This window comes from Anser brachyrhynchus (genome assembly GCF_964034855.1).
Source record: "Anser brachyrhynchus genome assembly, chromosome: 2".
NCBI classification, from domain to species: Eukaryota; Metazoa; Chordata; class Aves; order Anseriformes; family Anatidae; genus Anser; species Anser brachyrhynchus.
In genome coordinates, this window is record NC_137695.1 from 80853651 (window position 1) to 80880813 (window position 27163).

The 27163-nt window shown below is 39.9% G+C and overlaps 1 protein-coding gene across 1 annotated transcript in view; it reads left to right on the plus strand.

The window, feature by feature from the left end:
- PHLPP1 (PH domain and leucine rich repeat protein phosphatase 1) overlaps window positions 1-27163 on the plus strand; it is a 132167-nt gene that overhangs the window by 79587 nt on the left and 25417 nt on the right. The window contains exons 4-10 of the mRNA XM_080578372.1: window positions 7757-7923; window positions 16109-16255; window positions 16809-17039; window positions 19626-19828; window positions 21435-21495; window positions 22729-22824; window positions 26647-26802. Of these exons, the coding sequence (XP_080434498.1) occupies window positions 7757-7923; window positions 16109-16255; window positions 16809-17039; window positions 19626-19828; window positions 21435-21495; window positions 22729-22824; window positions 26647-26802 (1061 nt within the window). The remainder of the gene's footprint in view (window positions 1-7756; window positions 7924-16108; window positions 16256-16808; window positions 17040-19625; window positions 19829-21434; window positions 21496-22728; window positions 22825-26646; window positions 26803-27163) is intronic.

Genomic DNA, 27163 nt, shown 5'->3' on the forward strand with positions numbered 1-27163 from the left:
CAACTCAAGCCTGAAAGCAGATGAGGCAATGCAAGCCTGAGGCCAATTTGGTTTCTCTTTTGATTATAACACTTGAAAGTATTCCTCCTCCTCTTTCCCTGCAAAACCTATCCTTTTGTGCCTTTTGTTGTTAGAGGTCAGTTGTGTTTTGGAAGTTAACTTCTGTTCATTGTAGCATCTCTTTTAATAGTTCAGGGGGAAGCTTTGTACTTTGGCTCTGCTGGTTAGTTTTCCGCATTAGAGTTGTTCAGCTGACTCCAAAGAGGTATAACTAGTGACCAAGGTTTTCCCTTAATTTTGGTTCTAGCCAAGCTGTAGCTTCACTTTTTTGTGCTGAAATTTAGAGTCTGTGGTCCTTGTTTTGGACTTGTTGCCTTCAGTTAAGGGTAGCTATTGGAGTTTTGCAGCCACAAGTGAGAACGGAAAACTAGGTTTCGCCCACACATATGGAAATATCATTCAAGTAATGTCCTTTGAAGCCTCTAAATCAGGTTCTGATATTGAAGCTGAGTTTGTGAGGTTCCTGCATAAATGCAGGGAAGTTTAACCATGGCTTACAGCTAGCAGCTCCATGAGGTGTTGCAGTTGTTACCTTTTAAGGTATGTTCATTTCAGGAGGTTCCCAAATTATTTTCAGTAGCCTCTTGTGGTAGGAGGTGGGAGTGAGCAGGGGAGTGTAACTTAGTTCCCCGGAGCTTCATTAAGAGCAAAATGTCTGTGGTGGACAGATCCCATGAGACTGGGGGAGGCTGCAGGGACTGGCATACTGCGCAGTACTTCCTTACATACAAGGAACGGCTGAGGTCACTGGGCCTGTTCAGCCTGGAGAAGAGGAGGCTGAGGGGAGACCTCATTACAGTCTACAACTTCCTCGTAAGGGGGTGTCGAGAGGCAGGAGACCTTTTCTCCTTTAACACCAGTGACAGGACCCGCGGGAACGGGGTTAAGCTGAGGCAGGGGAAATTTAGGCTTGACATCAGGAGGGGGTTCTTCACAGAGAGGGTGGTTGCACACTGGAACAGGCTCCCCAGGGAAGTGGTCACTGCACCGAGCCTGTCTGAATTTAAGAAGAGATTGGACTGTGCACTTAGTCACATGGTCTGAACTTTTGGGTAGACCTGTGCGGTGTCAAGAGTTGGACTTGATGATCCTTAAGGGTCCCTTCCAACTCAGGATATTCTATGATTCTAAGGTGATAACTAAGTTGGTCTTGAAAGTGAATGACTGTAGCACTGAGAGCCTTTCCAACCAAAGTCTAGCAGGGAGGGCAAAGAAAGGAGAGGCATTACCAGCAAAAACTAATCTTAAGGATGTTTGGTCTCTTTAGGTGGCTTATGTTGTTCAGGGAGAAGGAGGAAGGTCTCCACGGAGAAGAGGGAATGAGTGCTGCAGACTAGTTTTAGGCCCCGGGCCAATAGAGCTATATTCTTTGTTTGTATTACAAAATACTTGGGTCAGAAGGCCTTTAAAAGTTGCCATGGAATAATGGCATGAGAACAGTTTATCTTATTGTAGAATTAATCCATATGATAGTGTTTGCAGCTATGTAGCAGAACCTATGTCAGAAAATGGCGGCCTAGCATAATGGCTTACTTGACAGACAAAACCCAACAACAAACCCACCAAAGGCAAACGAAAAAGCCCTCTACTTGCGGGACGGGGGGGATGTGGGCAAGTGAAGACCTATGGGAAATGCTGACAGTCCCACTGGTGAGTCTGAAATCTGTAGCAAACACTGAAAGAAAACCTTTGCTGGAGAGCTGCTCATTGCAAAGCCTGCTTACTCTCTGTACGGCTGTTTGTACAGTTAAAAACTTTAGTCTAACACAAAAGAAAAGGAGGTATTTCTCAGTTTTTGTGAGAATGACCTGTTTTTCAATGTTTCCGTTGAGTAACAGATTGCTTTCAGTCAAGCTGTTTTAAGGATGTTAATATTCCTTGCTCCACCAAATGGAGATTCACATGCCTGAGTTATAAGAAGCTTAATGCTACAGCTAATTACTGTCCCTTAACTCTGAGTTGCATCTTAAGCCTTGTCCTTGCAGGGGTCTTATCAATGTGAACATCCTGGGGTGACTTACCACCAAGGTGGTGGTGTTGATATCACTGTGCAGTATTAGGGTCTCTCAAAGAAGAGCAGTTTTCCTTGTGAGGGAGCAAAAAACCACTCGTGCTCTGGAATAAATGACTTCAGATAGTTCCAACATACTGAAATGACAGGTGGCTAATGTCATCTTACTGACAAATTCTCACTTTCAAGGTTATGACGCTTAACCTGGGTCATTGACTTCCACATCTAAGAACCCTTTTTTCTGGGCTTGTATCATGCAGGATAAAGGAATGCAGCTTCTGCTTCGTTATCTCCATATATCCTCCCTCCACGTACACTCACGCTTGTTACTACTGTTTTCATTTAAGTTCCTACGGCTGTGTGTAATGTCCAGAAGTCAAAGCAAGCTGTTTCCGCATGCTGTATATGTCTTCGTTTAGAGGTAGGGAGAGGAGAGCGGGGGCGAGCAGAATGAGTTTTGTATCCCTGAGTCTCGTCAGCACGAGGAGTTCGCTAGAGGCTTTGGGCTGTGAGTTGTGCTGCTACTCCCATCTCGGTAGGCAGCTACTGCTCTTACCCATGCCATTGCCTGTTGGTTGGTTATGTGAATGACTGAGGGGTTCTCAAGCTTCTGCTGAGCTCCATTTTCTCCTTTCAAGGCCCTTAGCTTGAGTTGTTATGCATCTAGTTTGGTGTCTGAAAGAAAACAAAAAGGAGAGGCAAGAAAAGCTGTAATCTTCTCACCCTTTGGACTGCCTCGATTTTCAAAGTAGTCTTTTAAAAATGGAAGTATAAGGCTTTGAAGCAACAGGAAACCTTTTTATTCCCCCCCTCGTTAAGGTTTTTTGGCATTAGTTTGTTCGCCAGTCTGCGTGCTCCCTTGGCTCTTGAGGGTGCAGCGGGGCATGGATCTGCTCCCTTGCTGTGCAGTCGGACCCGTGGGGCCCCGCTGCTGAGTGGGGCTGTGGCACTTGAGCAGGGAGTAGGATTAAGATTTGAAACAAGGTCAGTTTTGAGGAGAACTTGTGTGCTCTAAGTGGTTAGCTTAGATACTTCAAGTGTATGTACCACTGTTTAGTTAAGCCTTACGCATGTGTTGGTGGGATGTGACGGTTATCAAGCTGTTTAAAAACAAATCTTAGAGGATAAAAATTATGCTACTTCTGTATTAGCATGTCTATAGCAGGTGTAATTTAACATCATCAACTCAGTTCAAACAGACTGAGAATTTGGCTGCCTTTACAGTGTGGGCTGTTTAGTTATTTTAATTGTCTTCTGTTGAAGTCCTAAATAGTAATTTCTTATCTGAATAGAACTGTAGGGAATGGGCTGAGGGTAAACAGGAAAAAGACATAATTACATTGGTTTAAATTCGCACCACAGGTCACACCAAAAGATGGGCTTGTGTAAACAAGGCTTGTGTTTGTCCATACAGCTGGGTTCAGCTGCATCCATTGCTGACATCCATTGTCAGCGACAGATCATTTTTGTAATAAAGCCAAAGCTTTAAAACAAAGGCTGTAATAAGATGTGTTGCGTAGCTCGGTGACAGAGGTAGTATTATACTGTTGGACAAAGCAAAGCAGTTTTTTAGCCCTGTGTAGCCAGAAGAGGCAAGAATATTGGTTGATACAAATATTTGTCTGTATTTTTATTGCCAGCTGCTAAAGAGTCACAGTGAACCTACGCTACGTTTTCGTTAATTCTAAAATAGTTTATATTTTTAAAAATAAATACCTCGATACTACCTTTTTCCTTTAAGGTAGTGTTGGCAAACATGAGTTGTTGTTCATACTTGGAAGCACCATTGTGACACAAATAATGTGTTCAAAAATGAGGTTTTGTACCTGGGAGACTCCTAGTTCTTATCCACTTGTGCAGATCTCAGATGGGCAGCAGCGGGACACATGCAGGGGGCAGAGTTCTCCAGCAGCATCACTTGTAGTGGTGTTTGCAGAATAAAGCTGTACTTCAGTGCTGCTGGAGAAAATTTAAAATCGTGACAACAGGTTTTCTTGATAGTTGCAGTGTGTAGATACAAGGCTCTGTCATACAGGTACTATAGGTTGATACCACTAATTTGAAACTCTATTTCAGTATGCTGGACTCACATGGAGACCCAAAAAAGAACTTCAAATACTGTAGGCCAGGGCTGCACAACTGAGGTTGCACTTGGCCATACCGTATTACTACTACTCTAGTATTAAAATGGGAGACTTCACGATGAAGTGATTGACTGTAGAGTGTTTAAAAATCAGGAAATCAGGAAATGGAGAAGAGCCACGTGTTTGCTCCTGTTTCTTTGTATTTTCAATGATGAAAAACCAACAGAAAACTAGTACTTCAGAAGCACAGAGCTTGTGATGTGTTTAGGCTACACTGTTGTGAAGCTGTTGCAAGTCTTCCCTTTCTGGCGAAGACAGGCAAGGATTCTACAGCTTCTCTGGCACAGTGGCTGAGACGCTGTCACACACCATCATCAAGAAGGTCATTCCCCCAGCCACCTTCCCCATTTTATTAGTATAGGAAATGCAACAGGGATTTCATGTGAAAACAAGTGTCAAGGATGTATTCAGATTTGGATGTGTTTAGAAGACATTCCAGAGGGATTGGTCTGGACAGCGGCTTCACCCTGCTTGGGGAAGCCATGAACTGTGCTTCTGGTGTCGGTGTTACTTATTTTTGTGCCTGTATGTGTACGCATCCATCAAGTGTATAAAACAGTTATACTTCTATTCATAAATTTTTCCCAAAGAAAACACCTAACAAGCCATAATGAGAGCTTTGTGTTTGTTCCCCATCTATCCAGAAAGTACTTCTCTCACATCGTGCTGTCACACTGACTCCACTATTTTTGTTAGAGCACAGGCCTGTTGAACTCAGCCCAGATAAATTGTTGGGGTATTTGTTTACAGTGGAACGTCTCATTTTTCTTTCTTCTGGTAGAAACCCTACTTGCTGCAGATAATGTCCTAAGGATGTTCCTAATGTTCCTAAGGATGCTCTTTATTCTTTGACTGTGAGGGGTATTCTAGCCAGAGATTTCTTACCTATTTTCAGCATTTCTCTGCAGTGATTCCCCACAGTGAGCTGGAGAAACCCAATGCTTTATTATACACTCTACTGTGTTTTAGAAGAATGCTTTGCAATAAACAATAGCAAACAAACACATGTGCTCTTAATAAACGATAGCAAACGCATGCACAGTCTTACTGCATTTAAGTCAGTTGAAAAGCAAGATTGAAATATCCCTTTATTGTTTTTCTTTGCCACTCCTTGTTTTTCATCTTTTTCCTCTGTTCTCTAGGAATTTGTTACAGAGAAGTACTGAGCAATGAGAAGAGTAAAGATTTATCTGTGCCTATGAGAATAACTGTATTTGTTTATATGACTGTTCCTTGTAATGATTCAGAAGTTAATTCTTAGCATACTGCCTTGGTAACAAAAAAGACTGCAATAAAATTACAGTTGATTTCAGAACTAACTCCTTTTAAAATATATTTAACTTTCACAATTATCTGTGGTAGAGCCATCGTGGAATATGTATCAGTTTTATGATTAATGAAATTTTTTTTATAACAAGGTGACTGCTTTTAAAAAACAAAACCAACAAAAATAAAACCACACACAAACAGGAGCTATAACTTGTAAAAACAAAATTACTTTTAACAGTTTTTTTTTTTTCCACAGAGGTGGAAGGCTTTAACAAAGTACTTGAATTTTTTTTGAGACCACAGCAGAATTTGGGTTTGTTGGCTCACTTGGAGATATCAGTTCTGGTATTTTAAACATTTTAGAGTGACAGGCCTTGCTGAGCTCTGCTGGGTTGCTTATTACTGTTCACACTGCATTCCAAACAAGCAGTTGAAGCAACAGTATGTGTAAACATTGCACCTGAAATTACACGTTGTCCTTTTTAATTTAATGGGTGTCAGTGCTTTTTCATCAGTTGTTTTCTGTGTGAGGAGAAGCGTGCCCTGCTGGGCAGGTTCTGGCACCGCAAATAGACCGAATACCTACCTTTCAGAAATGACGGCTGAGAATAGCCTATGAATAATTTTTGTCTAATACTACAAGAGGAAGAAAAATAGTAGCTACGGTGACAAAAGGACTGAACTAATTGAGTAACAGAAATTCAAGCATTTTAATGGATGTGGGAGGACTGAATTATTAACGGTCACATTAGAGAAAAACACTGCACCGTCTGTTCCTCTTGAAGCTTATGGCCGTGTGTTTGTAATAGAGCCCACTTATCCTGAGGCCTGTGTAGCTTGCATTAGAGAGGGGAAAAAAAGTCCTTGGCCTTCCTTTCAGTGGCAAACTACTTCACTTATGCCAGAAAAAAAATGATTTGTTTCTGTGTTCAGGGTCCTTCATGGAAAAGGCTGTATCTCTGCCCACAAGATTAGATGATATCTCCTTTACTGGAGTTCCGAGGCTCTTATAAACTGCCACTGGGCTTTGTTTGAGGATTTCTTGTTTGTTTTTCTTTCTTGTCCCTTAGATGTGGTGTTTGTACTTCCAGAATCATAGCATGCGAGGCCAATCAAAGTGCCAGTGGCAAAAATGATTGCTTCTCTTGCAGTGAGCAGCCGACAGAACGCGTCACTGTTTGAGCCCTGGTTGTGCAGCCCCACAAGTCTAAGATAGTAGCGAACTTCTTTGCTTTCTCTCCTTTGATCTAAGCCATGTCTGCTCCAAAAGCATCTCTTACTCTTCTAGCACGTGATTGCTCCTCCTAGCCCACCATCCTCACTGTACTGTATTTCATACTTTCTGATGGAGGTAACTCCATGACTCCCAAGACTTTGAAAGGATTTGCTTAATAGTATTGGACAGAAAATACAAGTAACAATTCTCAATGGCAGTGTTCTGTTGTTTGTTTTTTTTTAATTAAGTAAATAAAGTGGCAGGTTGTAGTTCACTCAGTCGTATCTTGGAGATTTGGTAAGGTACGGAGTTCCTGTTTGAATTTGCTGCCTATAGATCTCTGTGGAATGACGCTAGCCCTTTCGTAGTGCTAGGTAGTATGATTTCTTTGGCATCTGCAGACTTCTGTCTTCTTTCTGGAGGAGTGGTAAGCTCCCAAATCTGTTTTGTTCTCATCACATTTTTATCAGTTACCCTTGGCCAGTTTTCTAATTTAGCGAGAAGAACAGAGTGCTCAGTGCTTTGCTGCTGGTCAGATACTGTTTTCCCAGTAAGATGTAAATGTGACGAATTGTTTTGTTTTCTGACGTGTAATACTGAGATAGGTTGATGACTGTTATCCCCTTACCTCTGCTCACCTTTTGCCTCGATATACTGACCAACCATAGCACGATATAGAGGACTAGTGCACGTACATTTTTGCTGCTGTTACTTGCTAACCAAAGGACTAAAGTTTATGTCAAATCTCTTACCTGTTTTTCTGGTCACAGAGTATCGCATAACTTTCATAGATGAAAATAAATTCCTTTTGCATATTAGTTTGACAAACCTTTGTCCTTTCCCCCTGCTGGCCATCTGTGGACCTGGTTTTAGCACCGAGTTGGAACAAGATTGTGGGTTAACTTCTACAAGTGATGTAAACGGTTGAATTAGCTGCATATGCTGACACTGAGTTGTGTTGTGGTTAAAACCAGTTTATCTCATGCTAGTAGGGCTGAAGGAAATGCTCTTGATTTGTTACAGTATTAATGTATTGGTGTACCTCTTGACTTCCAGGTTGCATCACAGCGCATAAGCTCAGTGGATCTTTCATGCTGCAGCCTGGAGCAACTGCCTGCCAACCTGTTTTATAGCCAAGACCTCACTCATCTCAATTTAAAGCAGAACTTCCTGAGGCTAAACCCTAGCCCATCTACAAGTAGAGTGCTTAATGAATTGCAAAGGTAAGGTCTACTGGTTCTACTGGTCTTCCTCTGCCCTTGGAGCCAAGTAACCACTGGTCTGCAAGAACTTTCCCAAAGTGATGCTGGTTTATAAAAAGAGTACCTCCTCTTGTGGAGGAATGGACAGACTGTAATGCTTCAGAAATCGGTTAACTGTGTGCTGGCTAGGAACAGACCAGCTTTCGTAAGAAACTCAATGTTTTTCTTTTTTATGAAAACTATTTTCGATATAAAATGCAGAAATGCAGTTTTCAGAATGTGTTGCTGTACACCTACCTACTGAGGCTAGGCTGTAATCCTTCAATCTGTTACTCATGTGAGAGAATGAGTTGCTGAGTTGTCCATCAGCAGCATTCTAGGTAGGGACAATGCTGTGTGCGAGTTCGCTTCAGAGTTTTTTTCTCTCAAGCAAAGAAAGCCCTGATTTAATAAATTAAGCCAGATTCCTGTCATCTGTCTTCTCTGTTCAAACCTCATCTTTTCCTAGTAACTGTGACCTTCCAGGTGTTCTGTCCATTGCAGCTCATCAAGAATGTAAGAAATGGATGGACAGCAGCCCTACTAGTGATCTGAATGATTTAATGTGTGTGTCCCAGAACTGTGAAATCAGCAGTCTTTCTGTATGCTGGAAGATTAATGTTTCCATAGTAAATATAAGCCTGTGATTTTAATTTCAGTAGTAACTGAATTGCAGAGTACCTCCGGATTGTATTTGTGCATAGTCCTGTTCAAATGAAATGTTTTCAACCACGTTTCTACATCCCTTCATCTTAGAAAAAGAACCAAAAAATGCAAGATGAATTATGTGGGCTGTTGTATTTTATATAATTCTAGTTTTCTTCTAGAAAAACAAAAATTTGGCATAACGGAAGATGAATGAACCCAGCAGGTCTGCTTTACAAACAAAGCAGGCAGTGCTTCCAAGTTTATGAACAGTCTGGAGAGGAATACTGGATTAAATGTTCTGTGAATATTGGTATAGATCTCCAAATAAGAAGTGGAATTTTAGCAGAAGTCAGATGGTGAACAAAGACAATGAATATTTTTATTTTAATTTTTATCATTTTCCTTTTTTAAGTATTAGAAATTGTACAGTAAATACTTAAATATTTCTGTCCATGTATATACAGCTAATTCTGTCTGGGATTTGAAAGCATTTATAAATAACATGGTGGATGATGTTCTTTGTTTAATATTTTCTTAGTGCTGCAATTGTAGGAACAGCAAATAAGTCTTGCTGAAAGCATTAATAAATTATTAAAATTTTCATCAGTAATGTGGGCCTAAATGTGAAAGTGTGAAGGGGTTCAGTTTACCAAAAAAAAAAAACCTCTCCTGTTTTCTGTGATTCTGCATAAGGAAATTCTGGAGAAATAGCAAAACAGGTAGCATGAAACAGATAAGCCTCTTTTTTTTTTTTGAAGAAGAACTGGTCCCATTCTGTCAGTGTCTGATAGTCTGCTCTACCTCCACTGCTTTGACCTTGCCAAGAAGGCACTGGAAGATCCATGAACTTCTGGAGCAAAGGTCTGAGTGATTAGGAAGGGTAGCTGGGAGTATTTCAGTGGATCAGAGCAATGCCTCACAAGCTCTTACCCTTTGGCTCTGACCTTCCTTTTACCACTGCTGATGTTCTCCAGCCTTATTTTCATCCAGCACAGGTGGCAGGAAGTAAGTTTGGAAGCTACTTAGCCAGGAAGTAAGTAGCTGGAAGCTGCTGCTGCTGTTCCCATTGCTGTGCAAGAGGAAAGGATTTTGTAAGATGATAGCTCCTGCTGAATGTTAGATTTTTCCAGTTCTTTCAGTGCTCTATCAGTTATCTTCCTCTTTGAGGTGGAAAAACTTGAGTTTTCCTTGTGCTGCAAGAAAGTTTTGAGCCAGCTTGTCTACTGCTGTAAGTCTACCTTAAAACAGTGAGTAAAACCACAAATACCTAGCAAGAAGGGAGCACTGCCTTTGAAATTATTAGTGAGTCCTAATAGTGAAAGCATGTGCAAAACAAGGGAAAGTCAATCATTCATGGAAACACAGGTTGCTAGTTGTCTGACGTTTTCCCCTTTTTCCTCTAATTTAATAATATAATATTCAAACTGTTGGGGGTTTTATGAGGTAAAAGTAGACTGGATAAACCAAAAATCATTTTTCCTCACTCTTGTTCTCTCAAACCATTGCAAAGCAACTGTAAAATCTCTGTTGTTCTGGTCTGGTACTGTTGGCTTTTATACAAAATTGTCAATTTTAATTGCAGCCACACACAGGGCACAGCACCAATGAATCAAGCCCAGAAGTATTTAAGGCTCTAGAAATATCCATGTGCTTAGATGTTGTGAACAAAATGTATTGGCATTTCATATACCTAGTCTTCCTGGTACAATTTTTAATAGAATCTGGTTGGCAAGGCAGTCTAGGAAAACTTGTCTCGCTATAACCAGCGCTCGGTGCTAGCTGTTCCTCGTAATAAAATACCTTCGGTGGTAATTTAGTAGATGTGCAGGGATGCTAAATGTCAAAACAAAAGGCATGTCAAAGAAAAAAATAGCAGCTTTTCAGTGACCCACTGAGTAAACTCTCAGAAGCAGCTTGGTTGTAGTAGTGAGGTGCTGTGAATTTCTGTGCTGAACTGTCTGAATGTTGAAAAGTATATACAGCATCTGTATTTTTTTCTTACCAGGGAAAATACATATTTCATACTACATGTGAAAGTAGTCTGAAAATTTGTGTGTTTGAAGAACAACACAGCAAGTTTTGATCCTTGTTCTCCCTCACTGTAGTTTTTTTCTAAATAAAGTAATGGTGATTTTGGGGGTAGAAGAGGGGTCTTAGTTGAAAGATTCCCCAGTTGGTGACTTACTAGAAGTTAATGACATATTCTGTGATAATATCCCAACAGAGTCAGAGTTTGTCTTAAAGCCCTTGGGGTTTTAGCCACTGTATCCTACAGGTGGAACAACTGAAGACATTCTGTTGTCTTAAGTTGTCAAAAACTTTATTGGTTACACTTTTTTATACTGGTTGATACATTTTAACCATGAAGTTAAGAGTTGTGTACACTGTTTCCAAACTTTTTTCCCTAATCTACAGCGAAACTTCACATTTCCTTTTCTGAAACGTGAACAAGAATTGAGGATTAGTAGTTTTGCACTATCTATAGTACTATACTATATACTATAGTACTATCACTCTAGGTTTCAAGCAAGTTAATAAACTGCAGTCATTATTTACTGTTGCTCTGTTTCAGTGGGCTAGGCCCATTTTATACATAATTGTTTCAGTCACTGTTGGAAAAGACCGTTTACATCAAGAGTACTGTTTCCTTGCTAATATTGAAAAGGAAGTTGCCAGTGTGTGGATTTCCAGTATAAGCCTATCACAGACTTCAGCACTGATTTAAAAAATAAAAAATAAAGAAAAAGAGGGGGATGTAATAAACCAAGAAGTTTGCTTTAACAATAACAAAATGATGCTTGCCAATTTTGTCAGAATAACAAATTATTCTTCTGATTGTGGCTGTTAATTATTAACAGTGATTATGTGGGTTTTTATCTCAAGATCAATGGGTACCTTTTCTTTCCTAGAGCCCCTTTAGAAATCATCTGTCCTCTCTGGCATCTCAGTTGGAATTCTTCTGGGCTAGTGGCAATAATTTGAAGTTGCTTCCGTAGGGTATGAGAAGGCTAGAGAACTTAAAGATACCAATGCAAGTGTTTCTGAAATTCCTGCTTACTTCCAACCATAAGATAGCTGCTTTTAATCTGAAAACCCATAACTTAGGCATCCCCATGCTCTCCTTACAAACTCAGAGTGCAGTAAATAGGTGCTTTGAAATGCAGTCATCGCTCGGAGAACATTCATGTTCCTAGACAGTGAGGCAGGAGCAGTGTTAGCGACCTGACTGGTGTGAACCCAGCAGCTAGGCTTATCGTAAGTCAGGGTGGGATGTAGTTAAATCCTAGCTCGACCCTGGAGGTTGAGGAGTAGGGAAGAAATTTTCCAGCCTGCCAATTGCTTGGTCTTAAAGTGCAGTGACATGCTGCTTGAGATTATCACATTTAGTGCATGAAACTGAGGTTACAGAATAGTCAAATGGTTTAATGATGTGGTGTTTATGAAGGTGGAAACTCGTAGTTCAGTGCCAATGCTTGCCAGGGTGTTGCTGGGCAAGTGAGCGCGATAGTTGTGCTAGTAAGCGATGCTGGAGCTGGGGGACAGTGCTGCTGCTTGAAATGGTGTTCAACTGCCACCACACCCTAAATACTGGAGTTAGGACTGGGAAAGCAATTGCTTTCCTTCGGCTGAGCTCCTTATTGAGCCATGTGTTCTGTTTTGGGTGCAGTAATCACCAATGTTTAAATGCTTTTGGTAAGAGTGAGGTAAGACTGGTTTTGTCAGGCTAGGCTTTTATGGCTGTCTTCCAGTAACTGTGTATGGTCATCTCAAATACACTTTTTCCCCCCTCCAAGCATACTGGAACACAAGCGCTGTACTGTGTGTTTCCTCTCCTGTGTACACCAAGTAGACCTGAATTTGAAGTTGACGTATCAGCGTGTTGCTTTGCCATGATAGGAACTGCTCTTGTTAGCCCCTTTCCTCATTTTGCATATGTCAAACTAAAGCCACTCCTGAAGTGGCAGCTTCAGGATTAAGTTATTGGGCATTTTTGGGCTCAGTTACGGCAATTAGTGTTCAGTCATGTTGCATGTTTAAAGGAAAAGGTTGACGTGTAACAATTTGCTCTGCCTTAAAATAGGACTCTTTTATGCCAGAGGAGCGAGTATTTCTGTACTGGTCATTACAATAGAAGGTCTAGCAAGCTAACTGAACGTAACATGTCAAGCAGTGCTTTTTTTTTTTAAAGGTTAACAAAATGTAGAACTAGGGAAGGTGGAAGAAGATTACACTGTCATGCCTCAAATGAGCAATTCTTTCCCACAAACAACACATGTGGGGACAACATTGATGTGTTCCCCTGCTTCTGGGAGGAATCAAGATTTGGGGGTGAGAAAACAGCAGGGATGTTGTTCTGTAAAATGATTGAAGCCCACCGCTGCAAACTCAGCAGCAAGAGAAAACTGGAGTCTGTAAAATACTTTTCTCGTACCTTATTTATATCCAAGCTACAAGTGCTACTGGTGCTACTGACTATAAATCTATCCAAATAGAATAAGCACTATAAACAATTCAGAATTTTAATATGCGGCATGGCAGTGCTCCATAATGGGACTACACTGTTCTGTTTGTGGTGTGGATAGCATGAAGTGAGTGACCAGAGATGAGAGGCAGACTAAAGATTTTAACTTCGGGCACGTACCTGCCTGTTCTGCTTAGAATAGTTTTGTAATTGACACTGCTCCGTGAGAAGAAATGTGTCTTTAACATCTTGCAAGTGAACATGTTTGCAGAGTAAGAAGAAAATGTCCTGTCAGTTGTCTTAAATTAGCCATTTAATACTAACCAAGTTTGTGTCTGTCTTTCAGATTTCCTTTAAATATTATTTAACATCACCTCATTTAAAGTCACCTCTGTGGATTATTTGACAGAAGCATTATATGTGCATTTTCAGTGAATACCCAGTACTGGCAGTACTGCGCATCCTCCCTTACATGTTATATAGATCAGTTGACCAGTCTGGTTCATGTCCTTAGTAATCAGGTTAACTAAAAGTTTAACGTAACAAATTAACTCACAAAAGACCCTTAATAAACACGTTAAAACATACACTAGGATAGTAAAGATGTAATACACAGACAAATAATTTTTTTCCTTTGACATAAGATAATTTTCCACAAGAATGCAGAAAATCTTGAAGCTGAACACTGCATTGGAATTTCTTGATGTAAACAAATTTTTTCTTTAGCCTCCTCCCTTCCTATCTCTCCACCCCAAATCCTCTTTCCTCTATGTCACAGCTTGATCTTTGGTAATTTTATCTCGAGATTGTATTTGGAGTCTTCTAGTAGCTTGTGGTTTTCACTTGTTTAGTGAGCAAAAGCCCTGAACTGTTCTTGAGACTCCAGAGTGGCACGAGTAAAGTCTGTAGTCTCAATGCTGGTTATTAAATCAGTTAATTCTTTTTTTCATGGTTGACTTGAAAGCTGGAATGTTTGCATTTTGTGGCTTCTCCAGCAGCTTTTACTTATTTTTGACCTCGTGTTCACCACTACTTTTGCACTTACTTGAATACTGAAAAATTCTCATTTGAAACGTCGTTTCTATAGGCCCTCACTTCTCCTGCTTGGAGCACTCATACTGTATTTGAGCCTGACTTTGAGGAAGCTGTGGGACAGCTGTTCTGTCACAGAATCACCCCAGGTTTCAGAGCAATGATGCATCTTTGGCTGAACTCTACAGTTGTCTTCAAGATAAATGCAGTATTGTGAGCTTTAGTTCTAGGTTCAGGATTTTTAAGCCCCTTCTCTAAAATAGAGGAATAGGAAGGTATTTTATTCAAAATGTTTCTTTTTCTTTCTTTTTTTTTCTGGCTAGTACCCCTCATTAACGTTAGCTGGCTTACCCTAGCCTCCTTTTTTTATTTTATAGTTCTCCCTCTAGAGATGCATTAGTCATTGTTTCTGCACAGTAGCATTTTTTTCCCTGCAGCGGTAATCTGATTGCAGGATTTCATTTAGTTTCCGTCTAACTCTGTTCCAAACTTCTGCCTCCAGCATAGCACAGCTTGTTCAAAATCTGTGATAACTGGCCGTGATTTTTCCTTATTTTCTTCTCCCATCTTTGCACCGAAATAGCAATAGAGAGCACAGCATTCCCATGTTTGTTGGAAGGCTTTGTAAATATTAAGTGTATTTACAGTCTGTACTTTGGGGTTAAATCCACGCCCCCATTGATAAGAGATCCAAAGGCAATAATTAACATTTTCATGTTGAGTTTTATTTAGTGGCATGAGTTTGATCTGGCCGATACCGAAGGTTGTGTACCAGTTAATTGAAATAGCTGGTGAGGGTTTTTAAGAGTCTTCTTGTGTTAAAACTTTGTAACCTGTTCAACACTTGATGCGTTTTCTGTCCTTGTTTTCTGGCTGGGGGAGAGCAAAGTGTTTTGAGATGAGAATACGTTGGGCAATGCAGAGGCTGTGAATGCATTGGCACCTACTATCAGAGGTCACTTTCGTGAAATAAAAGACTTCATAGGTACAGTTTTGCTTCCATTACTGTGTTATATAAAAGCCTGCTCGCACAAATAAAGGACTTGAGAGTTAATGAAGGGAAAATTAAGTCTAAATAAAATGTCCTGGCATAAACCGTGCCAGAGAAGAAACTTCCTCTCATCTATCGGAACCCGACACAGATCTTTTCATTCATCCATTTACTTGCCTTTAGGCATACCTCCAGTGGTTGTTAGGCAACCATAATAACGTTGCTGAACATTCAGGCTGGCTAATTGGATTGTCCTCTTCTTGTATGTGTGTTTTTTTGGTTCAAACAGTCTTTTTGGTCATTTCTAATAAGGCAAGCACATGCAAGTTACTTCTTTGCTACTAGATAAATCAAGGGGATTTTAAGAGTTCTGAGACACATTGAGGACAAAATTTTGGAATTAGTGTGCCATCCCAACGAATAGTACATAATCAAAACCCTAAGGATTTAACTCGATTGCTGTAGAAGTCTTGCTAACTATTGCTTTAATTCAGTACACTTTCAATTTCTGTTCGGACCAACCTATTTTGATGACATTTTTGGCTGAAAGGCAGTATCTATTTGCACAAATGGAGCTGAACTGAACCACAAAAATGTACTGTTGAAATAGGTGGAAAAGTTCCTGCACCTTGTAACCAGTGTTACTGTCTTACTAGCAAATTACTGTTAACAGTCTTAGTAGCAAGGAATGTGTTCAGAGATACAGCAGTGTTTCAGTATGGGATCAGATGCAATGGAAGACCTCTTCGGAAATGACATACATAGTAAGGATGGCAAGGGTCTGTTCTGTGTTACTTGTAGACATTTAGTTCAGGAGGGCCTGTTTCTCCCATGCCAGCTTCACATGAGTGAACTCTTGCAAGTGGCATTGAACTTGAGTGTCTAGAAGTTTCCATGCTTGTTCTGAGTACATAAACTAAAAATGCATGTCATTTTTATTTAAATAACCAAACTTACCTTGTATTAATTATTGTAAGGCAACTTGGTATGTTTTATGCTTCACTTCTTTCTCTTTTTTTCTTATCTCTCTGTAGATTCACTAAGTTGAAGAGCCTTAACCTCTCCAATAATAATTTAGGAGACTTCCCACTGGCGGTCTGCAGCATCCCAACCCTGACTGAACTCAACGTGTCCTGCAATGCCCTTAGAAATGTTCCAGCAGCTGTAGGCGAGATGCACAAGCAAGTACTTTCTTAAAACTTAACATACACTGCCTGATAGTAAAGGCAACCAACACTTTCATGACTCTGTATGTAATCTTGCTATGAAAAGTGATTTAAACTTAACTGGGTTGTGTCACAGCGAACTGTCTTGTAGATCTGTATTGAAGCAGTTGTGAGCTGCAGGTAGAGAGGAAGCACCTTTTGTGTCTTGAAGCTCTTCCAGTCCCCAGTATTTGACACAAGTGTCACCTTTCATGGTGAAGAGGATCTTTAAATGTCCTTGATTATGTGCTTCAGTCACCACACAGGCCACAGTTGTGGGTGGAGATGTTTGAAGATGTGATGTTCCTACTAGCGTGGCCTGCATTTTGTAGTTACCAAGGCTTTTAATTGCTCAGTATTTTCTGTAGCAGATGTTAAAGCAGTATTCCTTTGTTTTTATTTCTTCTGCCTTTTTGTATATTTTATTTCACTGTAACCACAGCAGATTTGTGTGTTTATAGGAAGGAAATGGGATTTAACAGGTCACTCACTTCCTTCATTCTCCCTTTCCCTCCCCTGCCTGTAATAGCTTGCAGACATTTTTGCTGGATGGTAACTTTCTCCAGTCCCTTCCTGATGAATTGGAGCATATGCATCAGCTCAGCTATGTGAGTCTGTCCTTCAATGAATTCACTGACATTCCAGGAGTATTAGAAAAGCTGACTGCCATGGATAAACTCTGCATGTCAGGAAACTGTGTGGATACCCTCAACTTACAAGCATTAAAAAGGATGCCTCATATTAAACACGTGGACCTAAGGTAGGTATTTGAAAATGAGGCAGAATAAGTGAATCTAAATCACTGGTGTTGAAACAGTTTCTCCTATGTCATAATATCCCCTGGGTATGAATCCGTTGTGTGAATCCATTGAACCGTGGACTGTGCTGTTAACTCACAGTACTTGCAGAGACTTAGCCCTCTTCTTTGAGGAAGAGGTAATATTTAGGGCAATTGATGGTTAGGCAAATGAATTTTGGAGGAAAATAATATTTACACTGAAAGTTCAAATGAAACAGAGCCTGGGACACTGTTGACTTCTGCAGTTCTAGTTGGTGCACTATTAGGATAATATAAATGATAGCCCTTGATCCCAAAAGCTTCAATTTGAAATATTACAGATGTGTAAGATGATGAAAAGGTAAATTGAGAAGACAAAAATAGATGGCTTAATGCTCCTTGGTATGTTACAAAGCCTAGTCCACAATTAGTATTTTATCGATGCTTTCAGCAGATTGTGAAGAGATCCTTATTGCAAAAGGCTCTGGTCTGTGTTGGTTCTTTCTTCTTACTGTCCTTGGACAAACCAGATTCTGCAATCAGCTGAGTGAGGCTCAGCCTGGACCCTGAGGTCCAAATAATAATGTATTTTGGAACTGTTTTGTTAAATTAAGCTGTTGAACCTAAAACTTAGTGTACTGTACTGTTGCGTAGCTGTTAGACTTTGGATTCAAGGAAAGGCCAGCATAAGTATGTGTTAGCTAAGAAAATAGCTGAGATAGACTAATGAATTCTTAAGTGTATTTGGTAGGGTTAAAACATGTCTGTGAGCTTGTATGTTAAAAGAAAAGACAGAGTCAGCTCCCTTACAGTTTTAGCTTTTTTTTGATTCACTTTCTTGTGTCCTTCATTAAAGTCCAGTGTTTAATTGATGCAGTTCACCTTTGTGCAGTCAAAGGCCATATATTGTGAAAGTATAAAAGCAGGTGTATGACTTCTTCAAGGTGTCAACCACCTGATTCTAGAGCCTGATATCAACGGTCAGGAGAAGCATAGAAGAAAAATATAAGAAACTTTGATTTTTATCCCTAAATTATCTTTGTTGTCTTTCTAGTCAAAATTAAACCATGTATGTTTTAGTTCATTTTGAACGCGTTCAGAGACATCTGTGAAGCGCCTTGTGTTTTTAATCACTTTTTTTTTACAAGCTGTTGTTTGAGGAACAGGGGACAGGAAAAGAAGCCTCTGATCACACAAGGGAAAACAGAAGCTTTCACATCCTAGGCCCATTGTGGCATTGTGGTGTTGGTGCTTTTTTCAAAGATCATCTGCTTCCCATTTGTGTGAGGTCTGAAGGTTGTAAAAAGCAAAGAGAATCTTGAAATCTACACCAGCTATTTCAGTGGTTCAGCTTTTAGTTAATGTAGCAGTACTGATCAGGGTTTCAATAGTGTTAGCTTTTGGCCTTGGAGTAGAGATGCTGTGGTTGAGATTGCCTTGAGTTCCAGCTGTGCAGTTTATAGAGCCCTTTCATTGTCTGCCGCATCCTTTCTGCACCAAGCAGAGAACATTAGTTCTTTGTAAAGCTGCCCTGGCTATTTCATGTCAAATATGTTTGTAAACTGTACTTGCTGTACTGTGAAGTGTTTTGCTTTAGTGAAATCAGAAGTAAGCACTGCCTTGTAAATTGCAAGCAGAAAAAGAAGCCTGTGATGGTGGAGGGGGCAAATTCCCTGATTTATTTTAATGGAAAAATGTAGTTACTTTGAAATTATAAAGCTGTTATGCAGAGGACAACTTCTGAAAGAAAGAGCAACAGCAAAACCCTAGGTAGGTGCCCTCATCCTCACTAGGGAGGCATAATGGGCCAACAGAAGCTGATAGACTGATTTTAGTGTTCTGGTCAGATCTGAGAATTTGAAACGGCACTCTTTGAAGTGCTCTGCCATCTCAAATGTTGCTGTTACAAATAGTACTATTTCGCTTGTAACTTCCCCAGAAATTGCTGACTATTTGGCAGCTTTAATGCACTGCAGTGAAGCTATGATAAAACCTGTTCTCTCTGACGGCCTTGTCTTGGGTTTTTGCTTTTTCTTTCAACCCCCTTTTTCAGGTCTCTGAATTTGCTCACTGTGGAACATGGTGAAGCAAGAGGCAAGTATGGGAATTCATAAATCTCAGTTTGGCCTTTTAATAAGGCAGGAGACACCAATATTTGCAGATTTCTCATATCTACCAGACCTTTCCAGCTGACGCTCATGATACACCTGCAGTTTTATTTTCTTTTCCATAGTATCAGGCACAAGTAACAGCCAGATCATCTTTTATTTTTCCAGACACAATAAAAATAATACTTACCTTCTTGCAGAGCTTTTTATCAATGTTTTTCAAAGTAGTTTAGAAAGGAGCTCAGTGTCATCGTTCGTTTGTCATGATGGATAAAACAACGGAACTGATCCATCTTGCTTTTAAAATCACATGATGTAGAGAAAAATATGTACGGTCAAACTTGATCAGAACCTTGAAGCATGCTAGTTTAATCCAATGCAACCAATTGTAGAGTGAGCATTAGTTTGTCAGCAGGGTCCTGTCATGTAGCTACATTTAATCTCCCTTTTTGTCTGCAAGACTAAATTCAATTAGGAGATTGGAGGCTGATGAAACAGACTTTCTGCACCATGTGACCCAATTGGATCTCAGAGACAACAAACTTGGAGAGCTGGATGCGACAGTTTTTAACAATGTTGAAGTGTTACACTGTGAACGAAATCAACTGGTAACTCTCAAAATCAGCGGATATTTTCTTAAAGCCCTGTATGCTTCCTCGAATGGTAAGTGTGTTTCCAGGGCAGCTGTCTTCTCAGACAATTTCTGGGTTTCTGTAACTGGTTCTCAGTGGGATGCTTGTGGAGTACAATGCAAGTAATTGAGAGGAGTCAGGAGGCTCTTGACATGATTCCAGGATAAAAGTTTTACATATGGTGTGTCATGACTTTTGAATAACACTGTGCTACTGATTTGGAGCTCTCAAAACTGTGAAATCTTAAAATTTAGACCTAAATTCCCCTCTTTGTCAGCAGGGAGGGGTCTTGAAGTTTTTGTTTCTTTGGGCTATATTAATATGTTGCTTTACCAAGGATAATAAGGAATTTATTGCTTCTCTCTGGACATAAAGTTTGAACAAGTGGCTGTTTTTGAGACAAATGAAAACTATATATTTTTGCTACTACTTCTAGGTACTTACTCTGGCCAGAAAGCTACAAAATCTATGAGTAACTTCATTTGTATTGTATAATAAAAATTACGTGGCCTTTTCCAGTTGAATAAGTCCTGTGTTCCATTAATAGGATTTGTTTAATCTGTCTGTAGAAGCTGCTGTTACTTAAAATACTCAGTTTTCACCACCATTTTTATTGTTTGGAGTAGTTTGGTGTGGAATAAACAAAACACAAGCTCAGAGAGCTGTGAATTTGCTGAACAGTCTGCACTGTCTTTAAAAGGCTGTCATCCTAACGATATCCAGGCCTGTGCCTTCATTAAGTATTCATGCCAGGATCTTTGTAGCTAAGAAAAGTTAACATAATCTGAGCATGTGCTGTGCAATGTGAGCTGAGAACCCAAGTCGGCCTGGATCTTGCAAGCAACAGCCTGTTTGGTCGGATAGCCGGCAGGAAGAGCAAGGCACTCTCTTCTTTGCACCCTCAGCCACCATGTTTTAATCTCAACATCCATAGGGACTGTGATGTTCGTTACATTTTCACTGTGGTGAATTTTCTGTAGGCTTAAATACACGTCTGCTGGTTTTATTTCAAGCTCAACGCTAAGCATTAGCTACCTAAAAGCTTAGGATATGAAACATTATTGAAGCAATCAAAACATATTATTACTACCTGTAGATGAGAAGCTCTGGGAGGTCTGTAGGGCTACTTGAGTGCAGAAGCTCCACAGCAATGCAAAGGCTCGTACAGTGTGTTGAAAAACCCTCCATGTCTTGCCATGACCTGGAGGACTCTGGGGTATTCTGTAGCTTGTAGTTCCAGAGTGGGGGATCTTCCTTCTTTGTCTGTACTATTGGTGACCTGGTCAAAAAAAACAGAGTACTGACTGTTCTGGCTAAAGAAGACGAAGTAGGGTGACAGAAGTGAAGTTACACCTCTGGGACAAAAATGGAGAAATAAAAATTTGCTGTGAATTTTTTTAATTCTCCATTTTCTCTTTTCTGTTCAGTTATGTAGTGTCTGTCATAGCAAGTACAACCTGATGTAGCTGGCATACTCATATATAATAAAGAGGAAAAAAAGGCCCAAATCTTGAGAAGCTCTTTTAGTTTACTGACTGACTCAGAAATCTATGGGTGTTAGCTGCTTGAAATACTTTGTACAGAATAGCAAAAGTGAAAAGCTTTATCATCACGTTTGTTTATTTTTCGCCCCCTAGAACTTGCTCACCTTGATGTGTATCCAGTTCCTAATTACTTGGCTTATATGGATATTTCTAGGTAAGAGTTGTTTACTATTATTTTTATTTTTTAAACATACGAAGTTTATGGAATAAGAAGGTTCACTGGTGTTTTACTGAGTGGAAGTGGAAGCAGGAAATGGACCTTGATGTATGAGAGTGCTGATTCTCAAAGTCAGTCCTTGGGCTTTTTCCTACTGGCCAGCTCTTCCCTGTTTCCTTTTCATTTATTTTTATTTATTTTTATTTTTAGCATTAAAAGCATTACGTGCCTTTGTAGTTACCGGAAAATAATTGTCCTGTTTTAAAGATTCCCTGTCTTATACAGACTACACAGGATTATTCAACCGTGCACCGATGTGAGACATGTAGAGAAGTTCCTTTCTGGACATGTCTGTATCAGTCCCAGCATAGGTGACAGTTTGTTAGTCTGCTTACTAGTTGTGTGGCTGCTGCAGCGCATCGTTGTCCACAGCCCTGGCTGTCGCAGGGCTGTCTGCAGTTGCTATTTGAATGTATGCATATTCTCAGCTTCAAAAGGGAGGTGGGGTAAGGAAAAAATGCAAAAGGAGCTATTTTAATTTGTGGCTTTTTTTTTTTTAGGAAAGCGTTTTATACATGTGCTTAATGTCTCTCTTATTTAAGGAATTACTCATCTGCATATTGTGGTGTAATTTCATTCATTAAAAAGCCTGCTTAAAGCACTCTAACTGTCCAAGGTGATTGTAGCAGTTACTGAGTTAACCTGGGTTAGTGGCCAACAGCTTCAAAGTTTCATTAACCATGAGTTACTCTTATTGTGCACCTAACTGTAACATACAGGTGTGACTAAATAAGTGCTGTTTAAGTGTTCTTTGTAAAGCTGTGTTCTCCATTTAGTTATAATGTGTGATGAATGTGTGATGTTGATCACAAAACCGTTTCTGTGCTTTGATGGCATTGTAACTAAATGGATGGGGTATCTTTAGCTTCTTGGCTCGCTTGGAATTTGGGAAATGTTTTTGAGATTAAAAAGGAAGCTATTTGAGGATGAGAGAGGTTTGGTTACTGTCACGTTTTGGTGGATGCCTACTGTATGAATAATCCAGAGGATACAAGTTACACGAATGAGCAAGAACATTGATTTATGTTCATGCTGTGCAAGGGTCCTATTCATGAACTTCAAATCTGCAAGTGCCTGATCATGATTTGATGCCCAGTTTTGTATCTGTGTATGCTAACTTTACATCTGGATTATGGTTTAGTATATACCTTGTGTGTTCTTTATTCATAGAAATTGCCTGGAAAACCTACCTGAGTGGGTATGTGACAGCAGAAAACTGGAAGTGTTGGATGTTGGCCACAATCGGATACGTGAGCTGCCTGCCCGGTGAGTTTTGCAGACCAGTTGCAAGATTTGGAACAGGATAAGCAATTCAGAAATAATTGCTGATTCAGTGTTTAGCTTGTTCCAGTGATCAGACCCCTTTTATCTTCTGTTTTGATTTTATTTTTACGTTGTGGGGTGTCATTATACCACAAGCTTCCACCCAGCCTTTCTTCTTTTACTTTTATGCAAAGAAATCAGTGCCTTTGAACTCAGGTTGGAAATTTTGAAGCTGTTCAAGGAGGAAAGCCCTTCATTTTTAACACTGAATATTAAATATTTACAGCCATAACTTTGCACGACAGTTTAGAGATCCAGGAGCTGTGACTTATTTCTGTTTCAGCAGTGCCTAGGTACTCTGCCTCATGAGCTTCATTTGAGTTGCAGATAAGAAAAAGGATTGAGAGTAGAAAGTAAAGCTGCATGAAACAAGTAAGCTTTTGCAAGTAGAGCAATTGTCTGTACTACAAGGATGATCTCCCTTCCAGGAATCTGAACTTTAAATTGATAAAGTGGTAGGAAAGCAAGTGAGTAGGAAGGAAAATAGGAGTTGGGTTTAAATAATGAAGGGCTGTTAGCAACTTTTGTCTAGAGAGACCCAGTCCAAATACCAGTCAGGTGGTGGTATTGAGAATTTTTAAGTGCCTGACTTAGTGGAAGAGAGCTGTCATTTCTGGCTGCTCCGTACACTTCAAAAGGCATGTTGTGAAAGAGGGAGAACATGCTGGCCACAAATAGGTAAATTACATGGGGAAGTACAGAGCTATTGAAAATTGTGGACAGCTACTATATGATGAGCTATTAAATATTTTCCTTCCAAAGCTGTACAGAACAGAAGAGCATCAGAAACCAAAAAGAATAGTTTTGTCTGGGTCTGGGGATTTAGTGTTGGAGATGGGAAGAGAATAGATTTCAGAAATACGGGCAGAACAGGATGTGAGGAGACTTACTAAGCAAGTTAACAGCATAACATGCAGACTATTAATCCCTCTGTTTTTTCCACACAAAATGAAACTTGCACCTACTCAGAAGTGGGGGGAGCCAAAGTTCATTTGCCTTTCATTTGCACTTCATAACAGCAAGGAATATCAAGGCATACCGGATATCTTTGGGAGATTAATGATTAGCTTGAAATTAGGTACAGTCAACATCCCACTTGTCTCTCCTGCCATCTTATCATTAACCTCAGGAAACAGCTTATCTTTGAAAGCCCTTCTTTGTAGTATGTGTCTAGATAGCTTAGCTCCTAATAAGTCAGCTCAGTTTTAGGGCCCAGTTCAAAACACAGGCTTTGAACATCCATTAATCTTTAGAGAAACTTGGGTCTGGGTTCAAATGCAAATGGCTCAGGCGTACAGACTTACTGTAAGTATCAAAAAAAAAAAAGTGCCCAGTAAGTGGATTCACATGCACTGTTTCTTGCTTCTACTTGTATATAGAATAGCACTCTGAAAATCTGTCAAGTAAATGAACAGCACTTTCCTAGGGGAATGCTTGCAACCTGAACCACTAAATGTTCAAGCCTTGACCAGCAGTATCCTGGAAGGCTGAAGGTTGCACCTAATCTAAACAGACTACAGTTGAAGCTGTTTGTATTTGCTTCTTACACAGAAAAGCAGCCTTGAAGCCCGAAAGCTGAAGCACTTTTAGATAAAGGACTGTGTACTAATATTTTCCTCAAAGAAAATGGGAACAGTGTATACTGTTGGACTGTAATGCAGCCATTTCTGCTTTAAAAGTACTGAAAAACAACAAAAAGGGTACTTAAGTCTCAGCTATGCAGAGTAAACTCATTATCATAAAACTGACATTGCCAGGGAATTCCCCAAAGAAAACGTAAATGCTTCAATTAAAGGTTGCCAAAATGACCTTGCTGCCACCAATGAGCAGATGTTTGTATGTGTTCTTGTTTTTTTGTCCATTTTTGAACAGATCTATTTGTATGCAACGTGGTGCTTTTTTTAACAGTTGCTTACTGAAGGAATTGGTTGGGTGTTTTCACTAACCCATGTTTTCTCCCAAGATGCTGATGCTAAGTGGCATGCCTGCCCTTAGAAATTTTGATCCCATCAGAGCTTCCAGTGGGAGTCAGGCAAGTGGGAAAGCTGCCCATAGGGAAGAGAAGTCCTGGTGTCCTGGTTCCCTACCCAGCCTGAGAACCAAGTGTCCCAGGCTCATCAGGAGCTTGCTTGGTTGAACACTGGTGGTTCAAGATTTCTTCAGGGAGCCCAGTTCCTCTGGTGCTTGTGTAACTTGGAAAACAAGAAGAAAAAAAAAACACACAACCTCCTAAGGACTCATTCAGTTTTTCTGAATTATTTATACAATGCATTTCCATAGAAAAGTGGCCTGTTAAGGTCTTCACCGTGATTTGTACTTCTCTGATTTCAAAATGTCACCGCCCCAACTCATCCAAAAAGCCCTAAATATGATTATTATTTTTTTTGGAGGTGTTCGCATCTAACTCTGCTTTTTCCTTTAATGTTTGGCTTGATGATACTGGCCAGTCTTGATTTTTCGGAAAGAAAGTAGAAGAGAAAAGCAAATCCATAGATGAGAGAGATTTTCAAGTAAATGCAGAAAGAAATAAAAAATGGTCAAATACCAAACATGCAATAGATATGCTTATCACTGGATGATAAATCTTTTTACCCTGTGTTGAGTCTTCTGGAATGATATGGCTGGCTGTTGACCTGTATCCATGGTCATAGTGCAGATGATCGAGCCAACTGAGATAACTGTTAACGCTGGCACACAGATACAGAGTATGACTGTATCTGTCAAGGGGAAAATAGTCGGCATACTTCATTGATTATTTTGGCACAATAATCTAATGACCTCTGATGTATTGTGGGGGGGGGGGGTTCTTTGTGTATATAGTTCATTGTAACAAAGGGAAGGAGGTTTTTTGCATTACTGCTGAGTAATTCAAAAATCTTTGAAACTGGTCAGTAATATGCACAGGCTCGCCGGATTAAACAGTACAGTAGCAAGAATGTAAGACAGGTGGCAGATGAAGCTTTTTTCCTAATTTATTGAAAGGGGTTTCTCTTCAAAATAGACTTGTTCCTTTTTTGAGGTCATTGAGTGCAGATTTTTAAACTCCTTACTAAGTTCTTCGTACTGCAAATTTTAGCTTTACTATTTGATTAAAATAGCCATTCTTTCCTTTTTCCTTATATTGCTTTCTTCTTCCATCTCTCCCACTATATCCTTACCTCATACAGAAATGGAGCAGGGGGATGGGACTGTGGGTCATCTATCATTTGTAAAAGCTCAAGAAAGGAAAGCCGATTAGATAAATTTCATTCACTGTAGAACTGGAAAGGAGGCTTTATGTTAGTCTGGTATTAAGGGAAAAGGAAAATGGGGGGTGGGGAATTGCATTGGAGATTGAATCAGCACGTGATGAATAGAGTACAGTGAAGTTTGTGGGGTGACTGGTGATTTCACCCACACTTCTTAAGTTCTTCAGCTATCTTGAGGGATCCCACAAGTGCCATTTCTGCAGCCATTGTTAGTAATTACCTACTTCATAGTCGTGTTTCAATATTCATGTCCTATGCACTGCAATAAGATAACCCTTCCTTGCTACTTTCCCTCCTTAATCATCCTTAAGTCTCCTCCCCTGTCTCTGAACAACCTTTTTAAGAAGTTGGTGGAGAGTGGGAAGATGTTCTCAGATCCGTGCGTAACTAATACCATGTCTGCTAATCAGTTGGCTGAATCACTTTCTGGTAATGAACTGTGATATCACACTTAAATTCACAAAGCAAATCTTCAGCTGAGATTTTTCTTATTTTTGGTGCTCTTTCTTTTTCTCAGGTTGTTTTACAATAGTAGCTTGCGTAAGCTGCTGGCGGGACATAACTTGTTAGGAAGGCTACCAGATCGGCTTGAACGAACACAAGTGGAGGTCCTGGATGTGCAACATAACCAGCTCGTTGAACTGCCATCTAACCTGCTTTTGAAAGCAGACAGGTAAATGTAAAGGAATTTGACTTCAACTTGTGTGTGAGGAACCTTGCTTTGTGTTTTATTTCCTAGATGAAAGGGTAATTTGAGGTTCCCCTAATTTGAAAGTTGTCAAACCTTGGGTGATAAGAACAGATGTCTGCCCAAATCAGCAAAACACAAATTCTTTTTATTCTGGTTTTGTTGCCTTATATGGTTACTTTTTTTTCCCCTACTAAGCTCCTGCTGTACACCTACTTCTTGAAATCTAGCTGTAAAGTGAAGCACATGCTATTTTCTACTACATACACTGAGATGAGTTAGTGGCAGTTTCTTTAAATATATATTTCTTAGGTTTGCTTGATGAAGTGTGAAAAATTCTCCCCCC